Source organism: Orbicella faveolata, unplaced genomic scaffold (genome assembly GCF_042242905.1).
Source record: "Orbicella faveolata isolate gen_17 unplaced genomic scaffold, um_ofav_v1 contig_2, whole genome shotgun sequence".
Classification (NCBI taxonomy): domain Eukaryota; kingdom Metazoa; phylum Cnidaria; class Anthozoa; order Scleractinia; family Merulinidae; genus Orbicella; species Orbicella faveolata.
Window position 1 is genome coordinate 4,585,670 of NW_028301547.1, and position 19,605 is coordinate 4,605,274.

At 37.8% G+C, this 19,605-nt stretch overlaps 2 protein-coding genes across 3 annotated transcripts; one reads left to right on the plus strand and one right to left on the minus strand.

Annotated features, from left to right (window-relative positions):
- Nucleotides 1–7,043: 7,043 nt before the first annotated feature.
- On the minus strand, nucleotides 7,044–9,711 carry LOC149111660 (uncharacterized). 2 transcript variants are annotated; one of them, XM_089290283.1, is made up of 2 exons: nucleotides 9,205–9,711; nucleotides 7,044–8,104 (listed from the first exon to the last, which is right to left on the minus strand). In XM_089290283.1, exon 2 carries the CDS (start codon nucleotides 8,099–8,101, stop codon nucleotides 7,649–7,651), a length of 453 nt encoding a protein of 150 aa, XP_089146409.1. In that variant the 5' UTR covers nucleotides 8,102–8,104; nucleotides 9,205–9,711; the 3' UTR covers nucleotides 7,044–7,648. The 2 variants fall into 2 exon arrangements, with proteins under 2 accessions (XP_089146409.1, XP_089146408.1); XM_089290282.1 differs by having other exon boundaries at nucleotides 7,044–8,107; nucleotides 9,205–9,710.
- A 3,541-nt stretch (nucleotides 9,712–13,252) lies between these two features.
- LOC149111661 (uncharacterized) lies at nucleotides 13,253–14,728 on the plus strand. The gene has a single exon (XM_089290201.1). It carries the CDS (start codon nucleotides 13,428–13,430, stop codon nucleotides 13,875–13,877), a length of 450 nt encoding a protein of 149 aa, XP_089146327.1. The 5' UTR covers nucleotides 13,253–13,427; the 3' UTR covers nucleotides 13,878–14,728.
- The last annotated feature ends 4,877 nt before the right edge of the window (nucleotides 14,729–19,605 follow it).

Consider the following 19,605-nt stretch of genomic DNA (forward strand, 5'->3'; position numbering starts at 1 on the left):
GTGAATTATACATGATTAGAACATTAGCTTTGACGCGGATTACCCAGTTGGTTACTAATCAGGTTAAAAATCGATACAGGAGGCATGCTTGAAAATGCCTGGCTTTAAAGGCCAAAAAGCCGGCGGAGTTTTGCTCTCCCTTATACAAAATCCACTGATACCTGTCGTCTTTGCACGATTACAGGTCAGACAACTATTAGCAACTATATTTATTTGATTTCCAAGCAGTTGGTTTGAAAACGTCACATAACAATATTCACATGTTCAGCCAAGGTTTTACATAGAAAACTTGAACCCTGGCACTAAAGCATCGAAAAGTTACGTTTTAATATTAAATAATCAAAAAAGCGCGCGAAAAAAGCCTTAAACGAAATGTTGCCCATTTGAGACTGCATGGTAACAGATGCATTTGTGATGGTAGCCATTACGTGGATACCTCTCTTCCTGCTTTTTATCTTTTCTATCAGTCGGTTGAAAATGATCCACAGCAACATTTCCGTGCTGCATTGTTTTTATTTAACGATTGCATTCAGTAAGTTTATCCAGGTAATCAAAGTGCGAGATGGCTATGTAAATGCATTGGCGATCTAGAGAAATATCAGTTCTTAAAAAATAACCTATTCAGCGTTTGCAAGCTGACATCAAATTAATTTTATTAAACTACTCAATGCTTTAAAACATTACGGTAACGGTGCAAAAATGAAGCAATTTTCTCCACTATGTTATATAAGCTAAAGACAACTTGACAGGCTCTCTCGGACTTTACTTAACTCACATTTTCTTGTAAGCAGCTGGTTTAATTTGTTTACACGACTTTCTGCATACACGTATGGTATGGTGTTATGTAACCGTTAGTTATTTTTAGTTTTCTACGTTTCCTTTTTTTGTTCAGAGGTTTTCCCAGGCCACTATCTGGTTGGTTTTCATTGCCAAAAACAGTTCAGTAAAGGGGTTATCTGTCTTGCCGCTTTATGTTTCAGGTCACCGGTTTTAAGCATAAATTCCCCAATAGCTTTTACTTCATGAGTAAACACTAATTAATTTATTAATTAAAAGAGAAGTTAGGCGCCATCCGCACTACGCCGGAGAAATTTGAAAACACAGCTTTATTTCTTCGGTTTACAGCCCAACCGTCAACACCAATGCGTCACGAAAACGGAGCTTTTAATTCGAAAACCGAAGGAATTTGAAAACGTCGGTTTTGCGTTTTAGTGTGGGCGGAAAACGTTTTGAAAACAAAGCTTTTGGAAAACGATGACGCCACGATGATGACCTCATTTTCCTTCTCGAGTTTTCCCCAAACACAAATCCAAAATGACCGGTAATTGTTCCTTTTTCAAATTTCTCCCGCGTAGAAATAAAGCTGCGTTTTCAAATTTCTCCGGCGTACTGTGGACGGCGTCTAACTTCTCTTTTAATAAGTAAATTAATTAGTATTTATTCACGAGGTACAAGCTATCGGGGAACTTATACTTAAACCGGCAACCTTAAACATGAGGTGGCAGGACTGATAACTGCTAAGTATTTTCGCCAATGAAAACCAACCGGGTGGTGACCAGGGAGAACTTTTGAACGAGAAAGAAAGGCCAAATAAAATAAAATAACAAACGGTTACATAACAGTGGCATACGTGTATGCAGAAAGTTATGTAACATAATTAAACCAGCTGCTTTCAAGAAAATATGAGTTAAATATAGTCTGAGAGAGCCTGTCAAGTTGTCTTTGGCTTATATAACATGTCATAGTGGAGAAAATTGCTTCATTTTTGCACCGTTACCATACATTGAGTAGTTTCATAAAATTAAGTTCATACTTAGTTTAACCAGGGGAGAGCTTGGGATTTTTCATTTCAGCTTGCAAACGCTGCATAGGTTATTTTTTAAGAAGTGATATTCATCTAGATCGCTAATGTATTTACATAGCCATTTCCCGCGTCGATTACTTGAATAAACTTACTGAATACAATCGTTAAATATAACCAATGCAGCACGGAAATGCTGCTGTGGATCATTTTCAACCGACTGATAGAAAAGATAAAAAGCAGGAAGAGAGGTATCCACCTAATGGCGACCATCGAAATCTGTTACCATACAGTCAAATGCGCAACATTTCGGTCAAGGCTTCCTTCGCGGGCTGTTTTTATTATTTATGTTTAAAATTTGACTTTTCCATATGCGTTAGTGCCAAAGTTCATATTTTATATGCAAAACCTTGGCTGAACATGTGAATATTGTTATGTAACGTTTTCAAACCAACTGCTTGGAAATCAAATAAATATAGTTGCCAATAGTTGTCTGACCTGTAACCGTCCAAAGACGACAGGTAATACAGTGGATTAGTTTGTAGAGTAAAAGTAGAGCAAAACACCGCCGGCTTTCCGGCCTTAAGAGCAAATCATTTTCAATTAAGCTTCCTGCTGGTAGCTTCATCTTAAATTTAGCATCGAGTTTTAACCAAATTAGTAACCAACTGGGCAAGCTAAGTCAAGACTAATGTTCAAATCATGTATAATTTCCAAGACCCTCTTCACTTCACGTGTTAATTCACGTGCCTTTTGTTCGCCTCGCGTGTCCTATTCCTATACATATAGAATGGAAGCCATTCCACTCCCTCCGGTGAATAGTGACTTTAATTAATCATTTTGCCTTACTGCTTCTTTAAGCATGGTTTGGGTTCAGGCCTATGAGAAGGAAACAATGTGGAATCCCGATTTTTCAAACCTCCATGCAAGACAAACAACTAAATGATTTGAAAAATTGCGCAGTTCGAGAAGTCGGGTGTTGGACCATGCGGACAGAAACGACTTTTGGTTCGAAGAATTCGGAAGTTTCGAAAAATCGATTATTCAAAAAAATCGGGATTCCAATGATATCTTAAAAACTTATCAGTTTAATCTTTTCTCGTTGAGTTTCTACATTTTTCCATTAAGTTGGTATTCTCTCTCATGATAAGAGGAAGATAAAATTTAACTTTAATGACGGGCAGTAATGTTGTGTTTATTTGAAGGAAATTTCAAATTAAACAAACAAGTTCAAAAGAACTGCGATGACAGATTACCTTCGACCTTTCAACAGAAGAGAAAAGGAAACAACAAGATGTAACCTACTGGTTCGGGAGAAAATTTGTCACATATTCAAATAGCTTATAGGGGCTGAGGTCATTTTGCAAGTCAAAGGATCGTTTTAAAAAAACTATTCATAGGTTTTTTTTTTTGGCATATTAAAATATAGAATTGAAAGATAGTAGGATTGCTAACATGCATCCTTCATCGGGTAAGAAGTTAAATTTTAAGGCAATACCTGCAGAACGTGAATATAAATGGCAACAGTTATGTAACGTTTTTATTCCAGCTGCTTTTCAACTTGCTTGTGTAAGAACGCAGGTTTGACCGTCTGTTAATTAAGCAAAGAGAAACAACATCTTTTTACCGCAAAATTCGAGCTACTTATATTTGCAACTGAAAACTTTTTACAGGCCGATTTTAACCTGATACTGACACCGACAAGGCTGTCGTTTATACCCTAATGGAAAATCTGAAAAGCATTCAGTACACACAAAATTTGAATATTTACATTCAGTGTCTGAAAGGTTACACAATCAACTGTTGTACAATAAGCTATTTCTGCGATCTTCCGGGACTTATTTTTTGCAAAGATTTGAATAACTACCTGATATTAGCATCTATCAGCCCATGCTAACCAAAACCAGACTCAACATAGCAATACACTTTATGAATAATTCAAACGACATATTTCCCGGGAATATTTCTTTCAATAATGAAACACTGCTGCACTCGGAAATAATATATTTTCATTGAAATCATATACATATTTCCATATAGCTTCAGTGGAAAATTACATTCAATGTTCAAAGTTGTTTTATCATTTCTTCTCAGGCGAAGGGACGGTTGCGCCTTCCTCGATATCAGCTTTTTTTTCGTGACCACTGTTTTCGCGACTTCGCTATGTCCTCCAGACATGTATCTCAATTTTGCATTTAAGTAAAGTGCTCGATGCGTTCGTTTTTGCGATGTGATTTTGTTGCTATGATACGCTTTTGTTTTGACGGGCGACCTCCTCTCGCGCTGTATTTTAGAGTCAGTGTCTGAAAGTTAAAGAAATTTCGAAATCTAAACTTCAAAGTTATCCGTTGTAGTGCACGTTCTCCACACAACGCAGAATTTGGTCATTTCACGTTGTTGTTTTTCAGAGGACGGCAAAGAAATGTACTAAGAATTATGTTCTCTTTTGTTTAGCGACGTTGTCGTCGCCGTTGCTGTTGTGGTTCGCCGACGCCGAGGACGACGCCTAGTCAAAAATGAAATTACATTTTACCAGCGAAATTCGCAATTGTCTATTCTCTGTTCAGCACGCCAATGGCTCTAAAAACGTGCTCAGGATAAATATGCAACGACAGCGTTCAATTCCAAATGGAAATACGAAAAATTAGCCGTCGTCGCTCGCCGTTGCTCAGACAACGCAAAATTTGGTCATTTCACGTTTTTGTTTTGCAGAAGACGGCAAAGAAATGTACTACGATTTATAACGCACGTGCACATTCAGATTTATAATTCCGTTTACGATATATAGGTATAAGCAACCGTTCCTCAACTTGTTTCTATCTAGCTCTTCTATAATCAGACCCAGAGTTGCCTCATGGACTGGAAAATCGAAGTTTATAAAAGTTCCTGTCCACACTACGTGGGAGAAATTTGAAAACAGCCTTTTCACTCTGAAAACGCCAAAGAAATTTTGAAAAAGCAACAATCACCGCTCATTTTGGATTTGTGTTTGGGGAAAACTCGAGAAGGAAAATTAGGTCATTGTCGTGACGTCATCGTTTCCCAAAAGCTTCGTTTTCAAAATTTTTTCCTCCCACACTAAAACACAAAACCGACGTTTTCAAATTCCTCGGGTTTTCGAATTAAAAGCTCCGTTTTCGTGACGGATTGGTGTGGACGGTTGGGCTGTAAACCGAAGAAATAAAGCTGTGTTTTCAAATTTCTCCGGCGTAGTGTGGACTGCGCTAACTTCTCTTTTAATTAATAAATTAATTGATGTTTATTCATGAAGTAAAAGCTGTTGGCGCATTTATACTTAAACCGGCGATCTTAAAAATGGAGTGGCTAGACAGATAACCGCTTTGCTGACCTGTTTTTGCCAGTGAAAACCAACAGGGTGTTGACTAGGGAGAACTTTTGAACGAGGAAAAGAAACTAAATAAAATAAAAATGAGAAACGGTTACATAACATTGGCATACGCGTATGCAGAACGTTATGTAACGTAATTAAACCAGCTACTTCCACGAAAATATGAGTTAAATATAGTCTTAGAAAGCCTATCAAGTTGTCTTTAGCTTATATAACATAGTGGAGAAAATTGCTTCTTTTTTGCACCGTTACCGTACATTGAGTAGTTTCATAAAATTAAGTTCATACTTTAACCAGGGGGAGAGCTTGGGATTTTTTATTTCAGCTTGCAAACGCTGAATAGGTTATTTTTTAAGAAGTGATATTCATCTAGATCGCTAATGCATTTCTATAGCCATCCCGATCTCCCGCGTTGATTACTTGGATAAACTTACTGAATGCAATCGTTAAATATAAACAATGGCGCACGGAAATGCTGCTGTGGATCATTTTCAACCGAATGATAGAAAAGATAAAAAAGCAGGAAGAGAGGTATCCACATAATGGCTACCATCAGAAATCTGTTACCATACAGTCAAATGCGCAACATTTCGTTCAAGGCTTCTTTCGCGGGCTGTTTTATTATTTAATTTTAAAATTTGACTTTGCCACATGCGTTAGCGCCCAGGTTCATTTTTAATATGCAAAACCTTGAACATGTGAATATTGTTATGTAACGTTTTCGAACCAACTGCTTGGAAATCACATAAATATAGTTGCCAATAGTAGTCTGACCTGTAACCGTGCAAAGACGACAGGTGATAGAGTGGATTTTGTATAAAGTGGAGCAAAACACCGCCGGCTTTCCGGCTTTAAAAGCCAGTCATTTTCAATCAAGCTTCCTGCTGGTAGCTTCATCTTAAATTTTGCATCGATGTTTATCCTGATTACTAACCAACTGGGTAATCTGCGTCAAAACTAATGTTCTAATCATGTATAATTTCCAAGGCCCTGTTCACTTCACATGTTAATTCACGCGCCTTTTTTTCGCCTCGCGTGCCGTTTTCCTACAATAGAATGGAAGCCTTTCCACTCCCTCCAGTGTATAGCGACTTTAATTAAATCATTTTGCCTCGCTGCTTCTTTTAGCATGGTTTTGGTTCAGGCCTATGAGAAGGAAACAATGTGGAATGCCAATTTTTCAAACCTCCATGCAAGGCAAACAAATAATTGATTTGAAAAATTGAGTGGTTCGAGAGGTCGGGTGTTGGACCATGCGGACAGAAACGACTTTTGGCTCGAAGAATTCGGAAGTTTCGAAAAATGGATTCGAAAAATCGGGATTCCAGTGATATCTTATTTTAATCTTTTCTCGCTGAGTTTCTACATTTTGCCATTAAGCTGACATTCTCACTCATGATAAGAGAAAGATAAAATTTGACTTTAATGACGGGTTGTAATGTTATTTTTATTTGAAGAAAATTTCAAAACAAACCACTTTGAAAGAACTGCGATGAAAGATTACCTTCGACCTTTCAACTGAAGAAAAAAGGGGACAACAAGATGTAACCGACTGCTTTGGGACAACATTTATCACATACTCAAATAGCTAAGGGCTAAGGCCATTTTGTAAGTCAATGTATCGTTTTTTGAAAAAAAAGATATTCATAAGTTTTTTTGGCATATTAAAATATAAAACTGTAAGATAGTAGGATTGCTAACATGCATCCTTCATCGGTTGCATTGAGGGGTATCGTATGGGAGATCCCGTTGAGAAGTTGAATTTTAAGGCAATATCTCTAAGACGATAAACCGCAACAGCTATGTAACGTTTTCACCCAGCTGCTTTTAAACCTGTGTTGTGTAAGAAGGTAGATTTGACGGTTTGTTAATTAAGTAAAGAGAAACATCACCTTTTTACTGCAAAATTCGAGCTATTTATATTTACAACTGAAAACGTTTTACAGGTAGATTTTAACCTGATACTGACACTGACAAGGTTGTCGTTTATACCCTAATGGAAAATCTGAAAAGCATTCATTACACACAAAATTTGAATATTTACATTCAGTGTCTGAAAGGTTATAAAATAAACTGTTGTACAATATTGTATTGAACGTTCTAAGCTATTTCTGCGATCTTCCGGGACTTATTTTTGGCAAATGTTTGAATAACTACCTGATATTAGCATCTATCAGTCCATGCAAACCAAAACCAGACTCAACAAAAGCAATACACTTTATGAATAATTTAAAAAATATATTTCCCGGGAATATTTCTTTCATTGTAACATTGCTACACTCTCGGAAATACTATATTGTCATTGAAATCATATTCATATTTCCATACAGTTTCATTGGAAAATTACATTCAGTGTTCAAAGTGTTTTCATCATTTCTTCTCAGGCGAAGGGATGGTTGCGCCTGCAAAACATTGAGTTCCTCAATTTCGGCTTTTTCCATGACCACTGTTTTCGCGACTTCGTTATGTCCTCCAGACACGTGTCTCAATTTTTGCATTTAACTAAAGTGCTCGATGCGTTCGTTCGCGATGTGATTTTGTTGTGATGATACGCTCTCATTTTGACGGGCGACCTCCTCTCGCGTTGTATACTGCTCAAATAATTCATCCCACGGTTTGTTGATATCTCGAATGTCTTCAAAATCCACGCTGTCAGAGCGACCGTTCACTTTTCTGACCAAAGATTCAAGTCCGCTATGCAACAAATGAACTGTGTTGCTATCATAAAAGTCACAGAGCAGAATCATAGGTTTATGCGTCAAGTCCAGCGCTTTCTCTTTAAAACACTTCATCTTCTTTTTCCAGCGACCATGCGTCTTTTGCGGCAAAGGAACAAAATAATGCACTTCTTCTAAATCGATTGACCATTGAACTCTTCGACGCTTGTCTGGAAAATCGTTCTCGCTTTCCTTAATTTCAAGTGGCTCGGCGTCTTGTTTCGAGATCTCCATAACCTGCTAACAGTACAGCGAGTGTTAAATCAGAGACTGTCAAGAGCTAGCGAAGACCAAGTTAAAATTAATCGATTACCATGCTCGTTCTGTTATATATAAGTGCAGAGGTTCGCAGGTTTTAATTTTCTACATCCTGTTTAGAAGAGCCTCTCCGATAGGCTGTTATGGATAAACAATTGGACATGAACGGCGTTATGAATATATCTCGTTTGTTCTCCCTGTCAATTAGACTCAAATTATTTTAAAACCCTGCAAAGTGTTATTAAGTCTTTCTTCCTTTCCACCTGTCTCGAGGCGGAAGACATGGGTCCAATGACGTCAGAGAAAGCGGTTTTTTTCTTGCCCACGAGTTGGAACATAATATCTTCCCACAGAAATGGATTTAATTACCAGGTTACGCTTCAATTTGCTTCTACCAAAACATAAGAAATTTTAAATTCATCGTTCGTTACCGCTATTACTTGCTGCATTAAGCAGGTGATCTATAACTATTCTAGTTTATGAACCGAGCATTGCCTGTGATCGAAACATTTTACTGATAAATTTACGCGGCGTTTGATTGGTTGTTCATTTTGTTTGTTGATATCTTCGGATAATACCCTCTGGTTAGATGAACAGTATCGCGAAAACATATTAAAAGTTCTGTCTACTTAAAAACTGCATAGTGCAAATTGTTTCCCGTGTTCGAATTAAAACTAAGGCCCGCGAATTGAGCATTAATACTGTAATTCACATAGTATATAAATTAAAAGAAAAGACTATTGTAAGTCATCCCTACTTAATTTCAATCAGAGCTGCAAAAAAAATCGGGCAGACTATACAAAACAGTTAAAGAGAAACAAAAACAAATCAAAAATTAGGTTTCCACCGAACCGAAGGGGATAAATTTTTGCCGCGACACTAACGAAATTAAACGATCAACTTAACGACGGACTACAGATTAAAAAAAACTTGATTGCAGCTTCAAGTTCTGTTTGCATTCGTATATGAGCTTATGTATGAAGTAAGGGCTTACGATGTATTTAAAGAACGCGAATTTTGTTGAACTGTGCTAAAAAGTACATTTTGACCGAAAAAAAAAAAGAATGCTCTTTACCTACCTGAATTATATGTTTGTCCACCGTTTGGTTCAGTTGCTCTGAAGATTTTGACGTACTTCACGGAAATGTTTCGCTTACAAATAGTATTTTACCCAGGTTCTAATTTAAAACAGCTACATCATGTTGTTATTTTTAGACCCAGTTCACCGATATGACAGCGAGGTTTATTTTGGTACCAGTAAATCCACAGGAAGTTTCGATCAAAACTCCTAGTAAACGAGCTAACTCCAATTTTCACCACGCACTTGCAAATTAATACATCGTGAAAACCCTATTAAACCAGTGGGTACGCTGTCAAATTCACAGTGATTTGATAGCTCATTTCTTTCAAGCCACTTTAAAATTTGCAAATCCGTATTCTGTGCTCTTAAGTAAATCGTATGGACTAATATGTGCCCAAATTAGTACCTTTTTTACCTCTAGAATCACAGAAAAAGTCAGCAAGCCTAGACTTGAATGCAAACAGAAGTTAAATATTCGCTTTTAAAGCCTGTGTTTTTCGTCAACGAGGACATCATTGTATAATCAGCCGCCTTCCTTTCAAAACGCTTATCGTATCACGAATAACGCTTAACATTGCTTTCATTAACTGTCAACTTATACAGTTTCTCTCTTTAATTCGTATTTCGTTCTGCATGTATTTGTATCGAGCACTAATAGCTACTGCAATTGGGTGAAGAAACTATTTATTCTTTTCTTGCTTATACCTATATATATCATTGTTGCTGGGGATAAAGACAAAGTCTTGCTCTTTCTTTGCAGATTGCTGATTCTTTAAATTGACTGAATATTCCATTATGGACCGTCTTTGTTTTTGGTCAGCATAAACGGAGATAAGAATAAATAAAACAATATTAGAGTAGAACAAGTTGATTGATGTTAATTAAAAAGTCAGGTTTTATGACAGCAACACGTTTTTAGCTGTCAGCCGCGTGCTCAAAAACCGTAAACACCTTTCCACGCCTAGTTCTAAGGCTTACATGATCCTTTTTTAAAATAATACGGAGGGAATAATATGCCTCGTGAGGCGGTTACTAGTGAAGTCTATGATTGCACTAGTGTACTAATAATTCCGCAGGAAGTTGCAATTTAAACGGATCATTTTTGACTTGAGTGTCGGTCCGTAAAATCTAACTAATACACAGTACACTTGCACGCAACTCAAAAGATCTCGAAAAATGTGCATAAGCTTGGTTCCAAATAATTCTATTGCACATTTATTTCAAGCCACGTCTTGCAATTTGCAAAGTTAACAATTCCTTGCTATTTTTTTCGGCTTCACAGATTTCGTGATCTCAACATAAACGCATATAAAAATGTTTTGTCTGGAAAAAAGTCAATAAACAGATGATATGTAATGTAAATGGTATAAACATTAAATTCCGTTTTGAAATAGGCTTTCATTTCCATTATACATCACTGAAGACTTCTAGCCCGCATCGGAAATCTGTTGAGCATGCTAAAGTATAAACACGGGTTTATTCTTATTATGTGGAGCACTGCTATAAAATTTCGCATTTTTGAATTAAAAAAAGCACTGCCGAAAAAGACGCTCTGGAGGACTTTTCCAACCGGTCGAAATATAGACTACTATAAATCTGCCTGCTTCCTTGACTCTGCAGTTTTAGTAATTCCTTCCTCGTACATTAGCCAATTTGACACGCCATGAATAGCACTGAACTGAAAAAGCCATTGAATTGACTGATGATTGCCTCAAGATTGAGATTATAAACTCACACAATCGAACAAAATAAACATCACTACACTTGAATTTTGTTACAACCGGCTTGCGCGTGCTTGGACCTGGAAGGGGAGATAGGGTGGCCATTGCTTTTCCATAGTTTGAAATGTTTCCTGCTTTAACTATGACATGCTGAAACTTTAAGCCTTCAACAGTTTGTTCGCGATTCTTTACGTTACCATAGCTACTCATCTTGACAAGGAAGTATATCAAGGTTTAAAACTTTAGGTCTAATCCTTCGTGCTAATGGTATTTTTTATAGTTTTCTGCGTTCATCGTGAATTTCTTTGGGATGTCACAACCAAATTTTGTTAGTTTGAACGCAATTAAAAGCTAGAAGATGCGGAATTCAGTATCATATTTCAAAGATAATAAGTAAATATAATAAATTAAATTTAATATGTTAATTTACTGAAAACCCAAATTTACTGGCGCAGAAATAGCTCAGTGCATGAATAGAGTATCGTGGAAGAAAAGACCAGACATGTGGAGCAAAGACATAAGTTAACAACTGATATGTTATTCATTTATTCAATTATCTAACGATTGTGATCCTTGTGATTGAAGCGTTAACATTCCCTTCATGACGTCACGTAGCCGAGCCTCTGAAACGCGTCGTTTGGCTCTGGCGCGAGTAACCCACGCGCAATGTTATTTTCTTGATACTAGCTCCAACAGTATTAACGAGGTCAATTTTAGCCAAGGAGTGGCGAACAACAAAAAGCAGAATAAGAAAGATTAAACGATTAGGTCGGGTTTCACTTTTAAAGCTTTGTAAAAGAGAAGAGCAATTTTTCCTGGAATGCTGTTAGGCATGCGCTAATATTTGTTCAGAAGTTTTTCCTTTGGCAGGCTTTTTCTCTGGGGATGGGGAGGGATTGATATTGGAGTGTGGAGTTTTAACTTGGGCGGGAAATTTCAGGTTTTGAAAATATTTTAATTTGCATCTAGGAGGTTGTTTTGAATGAAAAATGTTGAAGTATAAGAATACTACACTGCAAAAAACACTGAATATCAGTAAAACTATACAGTATTACATCAATGTCACAGTTCTTTGAGCATATTGTAACGACCTAACTGATATAAAACAAACCTCCAGTAGGAAGATTACTTATTTAGTTATTTATACATGTATATTGCTTAACTTGTCGATTCATTCATTTCCACAGGAAAAACTTAGGCGGAAAAACTGGTAATAATCCGAAACACAGCGTCGAAACGCTTAGAAATTTTAAAATAACACATATTTTATTGCCATGTAATGACAGAAAAATGTCCTGACTAGCCAAAGCACGTCTAATGTAATGATATATGGTGTTAAAAACCGTTTGCGGTGTTTTAGACAATGAAAAGACGAATAAAAAATTTATGGCCACGAATATGACAAGCAACGTGTGCATATTCCAAGCTTTTTGTCATGCTTTCGCACAATTCGTCGCACGGTTTTTGAGCTCGAATCGAAATAAGGCTTAATTAAAAGTCCATAGAGAACGGTATTTCATCTTTGTATTTATATATTTTATGTTTTTTCAGCATTAAAACTTGCATATTACGTGCTTATGTAAATGAAGCCAAAATGTGTCTGATTTGACTGTCACACACACAAAAAATTTGTTCCGTGAAACCAGATATAAGTTCTTCCTCATCTGTCATCTTATTTGACTTGCAAGTGCTCTTCCTCGTTCTGTTCATTTCTGTTTTTGCTTTCCTTTTTTTTTTCCCCCCCGTTGGTTTTCGTTAAATTTGATGTCTCTGGAATTTTCGTGACCACGAAACGTTTCCACACTAAGGAATAATACTTTTGTAATTCATAAATGTTTTATTAAAGAAAACCACTGAAAATTTACATTTTGCATTGTCAGAATTACGAGATTCTTAAGATATGACACGATTTGTCGCGACAGCTTGTTTGAAATAAGCATTATTATTTTCAAATTTCAATAGTTATCTGGAAAATTCATGAACCACTTTTAATGCTCTGATCAACGAAAGTCGGAAGAAAACTTTGTCTTTCGATTTTAGCGAACTTCAGTGGAGTAATAAAGAGTAAAATTAATAAGCCACACACCCATATATGAAATAAGAACACATTTATATCAGCCTTGGCTTACAATTACCCAGCCTTGGATATTTATTTCTTTTTTTCCTTTTCTTAGTTCTTTTTAACTCTTTGTTTCGTCTTTATTTCAATATTATCGTTGTCTCCAATCGAAAGATCATGATATTGATAAAGGAACAAAGACAGTTCGTGATTCGCTTCCTGTGTGGAAGTTAACAAGGTTATTTTTAGTGCTTTTGTGGGCGCGCCAATTAAAGATAAGCCAAACACAAACTAAATTAGGCTTAAGCTGCCATAAAACCGGATCTTATTCAGATAAACACACAGAAAACTGCAGTGCGCGCTCGATTAAGGTCAGTCAGACGCCACAACACATCGACTCGAGTTGTTCAAGAAACAGCCAGTTCAGTTCCCCATCCACTAATGGCAAAGAGATCGCTTTCGCTTCCAGGAAGACCTTCCGGGTTTTCGCTTATGGAGAGGAATATGCGAGGAAAAAGAGTTCACTGGTCTTCTGACTTAGAGGAGGTTATATACTTCGCCCCTGACACCGCAGTAAGACGGTACGATCTGTCAACTATGAGGTCTTTCGATCGACGCGTGAGAATTTTGCGCTCCAGGACCAATTCTGTAAACAAGCGATTGCCGTTGAAAGCAAGCCAGACGCTTGCCAGAAGCATCAACGACACCAATTCGACGTTATTCCGCACCGGAGTAGACATTTTCTCGCAACAGCTCGACAGGTTCAAGAGCAAAAGCGAGAATTTAAAACTGTTTGATGATCATGTTAACAATCGTTGGAAGGAACTTTTGGCGCTGTATCAGAAGCGCATGAGAGATCAACTCGACAGCCAGGAGGAAGAATGGGTATGATTCGATACTGTGAGTGGGAGTTTATTTCGCACGCCGTAGAAAGCGTGGTTCTTGTACACATATGGTTTAGATCACAAAGGCGCCTTATCACGAGGATTCCAGCCCCATCGAAGATACGTAGGTTCAGCGCAACCTTTGCCCACACGGTCAGGTGAAACTTCCTCTGCAGTGAAGGTGAAATGAAGGTGGGAGAAGGAAGTCCTCAAAGAGAGACACTGAAAAATTTAAATTTGAAGATCGCTAAGGAAGTCCAAAAGATGAATTTGTACAATAGAGCAGGAAATAATTTAAATATTGAGCTATAAATCAGCCGCCTACATATAAACTTCAAATGTTGACTTTAGTCCCAATACTCTGTAATTATTGTAGCTGTTTGAAGTTTTAATTGCTAAAATAACATACGAAACTATTTTACATCTTCAAGTTTCTTCGTTGATCAATATATTCAAAAGTTTAAAGCCTGCATTTAGATTTGATAGCTTTGTATATTTTCTTACTGACAATTGTAATGAAGTTCCTTCCTGCGTTTTTGCCATTTCATGAATAATTGGATTCACGCGCGCCATCTTGCACTTTTAGCCCCTCTAGGTATTACATAACATGTAATTTTGCGACTTAGAGAAGACAGGGAAATATTTATTTTGAAAAGAATTGACTAGAGCAGTCTGTCTTGTACTGTATTACTACAAAACGCTGAGTCACTAACCAAGATAAGCTAGCGAAATTTGGTTGGTTGCATTCATAATTCGCCGTCTATAAAACAACGTTATCACAAGACAAATGTAAATCATTTAACCATTAGATGTTTTGAGGCACTGTTTCTTAATAAAAGAAAATGTTAAAAAATTGAATTGAATTGGTCTTTGGTTAAGAGTCATTGCATGTCTGGAAGGCGAACAGTCATTGCTCGGATCGGCAAGCGATGAGTACACAGCACACAATGAGAGTATGGTGTCGATATTGTCCGCCTTCTGATTTCCGCGGGTGATGGGCACTGTATTCGCTTTTATACAAAAAAATATGCAAAAATAACCAAAATAAAACCCAAACCAGAATTTCAAGTTCATGGTTTTCATGACATTGAGCCTTAATTTCTGCGAAATGCTAATTTTCGCCACCGATCAGCCCATGAAAGACATGGTGGTCGGTGGACACATTTTTGGCTCGTCTAGAAGAAGTTTCTTATGGTAAGTGTTTTCTGCGGTGTGCGGTTGTTAGCTTTGGAAGGGAAAAACGCCCGTTCGTTCGCTCTTTGAACCTCGTGCTTTTTAACATCGAAATTCTTATCCTAAACACTCTTCTCGACGAATTTTCGAGATCCTTGTCTTTCAGGGAATTAAATGAAAGGAACGGATGAATCCGGATGTGAGTTGATATGACCCCGAAGTCAACTTCAAAACAAATCGTAAAACCTCGGTAGATCATGCAGAGATTATCCCGCTGCCAAAGTCTAGAAAACACGAAAGGTTAATTGAAAGTTATGAGAATAAAACCCTCCATAGATAGAAGAACGCTAACTGGCAAGATCTTTCCCCTTTCCATCCAATCCCTGGTTGGTTTTGAAATATCCACTGACGCTTAGTATTTGAGGACCCAGGAGAAGGGGGGCGGGGGGGGGGGGGGGGGTACTTCCAGAAAATATCTGCGAGAGTGCGCTGCCCTTCTTGAAAACATCATCCTTTTCCAGGCCAAAAAGGGCGATTTCACAATTTTCGGAAACAAAAGCCGAAAATCTTTCTGTGTCCCCATGCTATACTCTATTTCAGTCCGAGCCTAAAAATGGATAACCCTATTTCAGACTTCTAAAATTAGTACACTTCTCTAATACTTGACCTCAACTATCCAAGAATAACTTCCATCTGCGTAAACATTGCAGACGAGTGCAGACTCGCCGATTTTAATGAATGTTATAAAAATTACCTTCATCTTAAGCAAATGCCCCATTTTAAGCCAAAGTGAAAAACAAACCTTACATCAGTTTATTTCAAGACTCTGAAAAAGTCAAACTTTGTATTCTATTTACACCAAAACGGCTCAAAAAAGTATACCCAATAAAAGTACGCTTTTAAATTATTTCCTCCCTAGTAATCGTCAGTCTAAAAAATACGACCTCGATGTTTTGTTGCTTTATCTGACCAATCCTGAAATTCCTACGTATGAGTTTAAATTAAATGTATTTGTAAGGCAAACCAAGAAAGGTCACGTCCCTGCAGGCTAGCCATAAGTGCTATTTTTGTCTATGGTGGTTTTGACTTGTATCGATTTCCACCGTTCTCTGTCTTTGTTCTTTCCCTGTTTTAAGTGTTAATTAAAAATAGACATAAAATAGTTTAAATGATACATGGTTTGCCAGGCGACATCCAATCCTCGTGGAAAAAAAGACAATTTTTAAATCTTGAAACTCTTTGACCAAAGTCAACTAAGGGCCTCTTCATATGAGCCCGATCAACCGGGCTGGCTCGGTTTCCGAGATCTCGCCTCGCTCCTCTTTCCTTCGTAAAAATTTCGATGTGTTCATATGAGAAGCCAGGCTGGCCCGGTTACCGAGATCTCGGGTTTTGCGACCGAGATCTCGGTAACCGAGATGAAAATTTTCCTGTATGAACACTCCAGCCCGAATAACCGGGACGCAATTTTTTTTAGACGAAATAGCTTCGCTTTCGCAACATGGCGGCCAAAATGGCATAGTTTTTGCCTTGTATGAATTTCCACTTAAGGAGTAGGCGAATTAGCTTTATTAGTAAAGTTACAAGAGTCCACAAAGCTGCGACAGCCGCGAACGATACAAGTTTATGTTCCAACATTTCGGTTGTTTCTTGGACTTTATCCCGGTAGACCGGGCTGAAATTTGCCATATGAACAGACAACAAAATTCGTCCCAGTAAGCGAGCCAGCCCGGTTACCGGGCTCATATGAAGAGGCCCTAAAGCTGTACAAAACTTGATTAATATTAAAAGCGGCAAATTACAGTGAAGGTAGAAAAGTGGCAATGATGTAAAATACACAAAAAAGAGATTGTGGAAGATTGAAACGGGATACGAATCAGTGACGAACTAGCAAAGTTAATGGATCATAAACCAGGTGTATCGTAGCTTTTTTATACAGATGACGTCCTTTCTAGATCGATATGTGTGGTGCCTTACAAGATGGCGCAGTACTTCTATGTGTTGCGCATTTGATTGGGCTTAATTGTCCTATAGAGCGATCGTTTCTGACATTATTGTTTCACATTTTTCCTCATTAACATAGCACTTTGTGCAGAAAAGACATCATGCCAGATATTTCAGAAACTGAAAAATTTCCGGGCGGCAAAAGTGCTAATAAGCTCCGTCCTTAAATATTTTGAGCTCTTAAACGCGCGTCGCAGAAAAAGTACTCAACAAATCGAGCTCAAATGTCTTAGAACAGTTAATTGTCTATGCCCTTTCAATATTAGAAGCTGAGATCGTTGAGGCTTGATCGATCAGAAACTGCATGAATCGCTTATGCTAATGAGGCAAATATTGTCATCAAGGCCTGATTCCCTTATGTAACTGCTATGAAACCGGGTCTGATAATAGCCCTCTCCAGCATTGTAAGTAAATTGCAATTGTATCTAGAAAACTGTACTTTTGCCTTTATAAACATCATTTAATCATTTCCACGTAAATATGTTTGAGTTTGACAGAAAAAAATTCAGAAGGGTAAAGCCCCGACCAAACGATCGCAACATTTCAACGCAACATATCGCAACATTGTTGGGCACAACATGTTGCGCGCGTTTGGCTACCATGTTGCGAGGTGTTGCGACATGTTGGCTTTTGTTGGCTAAAATTTGAAACTGGCCAAATTTTTTATGCAATATTTGTGGATGTTGCATGATGTTGTAGTCGTTTGGCCAGGTTCGTGCAACACTGTTGCACCCGGGCATGCAAACTAGTTCGATTTTCAGTACCCAACATGTCGCAATACGTCGCAACACACCGTAACAGGGTGGCCAAACGTACGCAACATGTTCCGCCCAACAATGTTGCAATATGTTGCGTTCAAATGTTGCGATCGTTTGGCCAGGGCTTGCAAATACTGGGCCAACAATGTTGCGATATGTTGCGTTGAAATGTTGCGATGGTTTGGCCAGGGTTTAACTGTATCCCAAGGTCAGAAGTGGGACAACAAACAAATGAAGATGAAGAGATCGTAAACCCATTCCGCGAACACATCGTTACCGCTGTAATTACTCCAAAACAAGCAACTATATTGCTATTTGTTGTGCAATAAAGCAATCCCACAAAACGAGTCTCCATTACTTCCTTACTTATTTGTTCATCTGACTGTACTATTGAAACAGCACAGAGATGGCACAAAGCCTTCCGACTATGCTTTTCACCGTACAGGAAACGGACGTTAATAACGAGTACATATCGCCTCAATTGCTTCTATGCACATAATAACTAACTGCTCTAAAAAGGGCCCTTGGTTCAATCTGGCAACAAAATTGTTTCCAGCAAATGTCCCTCTGTTTTGTTTATCAAGACAAAAGCCACCAACAAAATAAAGGTACTTAAGGGTGGAAAGTCCTGAATAGACTCTCATAAATTAGAATTTTATTGTCTTTAGCTAGGAAAATAATAATTAACTCCTTGGTCTGATATCACCATAAATTCAATGGACTTACGTCAGGCCATGAATATATATCCACAATCAAGTGGGATTTTAAGCAAGTAAGAGGAAAGTCGCTTGAGAATTTTTGTCTTTTTTTTTGCGAAGTTCTTTCCTCTTCTATCGGTAATTTTCTGCACGCACAAAACCCAAGTTTTGTTAATTACAGATTGCATCAGTGAACGAAGAGAAGAGTAACGCTGACATTAGAAAAGGGTCTTGCATCATCGCTGTAGATTTTACGTAATGTTTTAGTTTTGACCTAACCATTTCCTCCTCCAGTTCTGACATTCATCTTTGAGTATAGTGATACATTCATCTTTGAGTATTTCTCATCAATATACTGAGGAGTCGGTGAAATGGGACAATGGAGCTTGATTTGTACAACAGACCCAAAATAAGCGGGGAAACAAACTTTGTCCTCTCCCTTCATCCAATGCAGTTGTTTTAAAAACCAAATTACTTCACAAGTTCATACAAGTTTATGAGGCAGCGAATATTTTCAATTTTCTGAGCTTTGCTCCAAAGAAAAGCTGCAATGTTCTGAAAGTGCGAGCGTCCAGTTATGTGCGAAATTAGGCATGATAAGGTACGACAGTCTTTGATCCATATAGGAGGAAAAAGAACAAGTTTAATTTTCGATGATCTTTTCTGATTATTGTTGGTTATCGTTGTACAACTCTCCCAGAAGCGGTGAAGAATGGCAATCTCGAGTATCCTGATAATTTGGGTTCTTTGCAGTTAAGTATAAACCAGTCATCAGTATCGTTAGATAAAGTCGATAAAGTGCATGCTAGTTGTATATCTCATGATTCTTTTACAAATAACCAACGGTGTAGGACAGTCGGGTGCATGCGGCCTTGATTCCCTAGTCTTGTTCATTTACTTAGCAATTGCCGTATTTTTCCCCAGGAAGCTCCAGGAAGTGCCGCTAATTATAATAATAAGTCAGTCGTGTCAGAATTATTTAATGCCGCTCAATAGTGTAGCGTTGGACGATTTCCGATGGGTACCCCCTTTAGCAACTTGTAAGTCACGTGACATGTGGTGATCTAACCATGCGCTCAGTTGAGTTGCTAAACTGTATGTC

Coding starts and splice junctions, on each gene's coding strand:
- LOC149111661 (XM_089290201.1), top strand. CDS start 13,428: ATGGCAAAGAGATCGCTTTCGCTTCCAGGAAGACCTTCCGGGTTTTCG.
- LOC149111660 (XM_089290283.1), bottom strand. CDS start 8,101: ATGGAGATCTCGAAACAAGACGCCGAGCCACTTGAAATTAAGGAAAGC.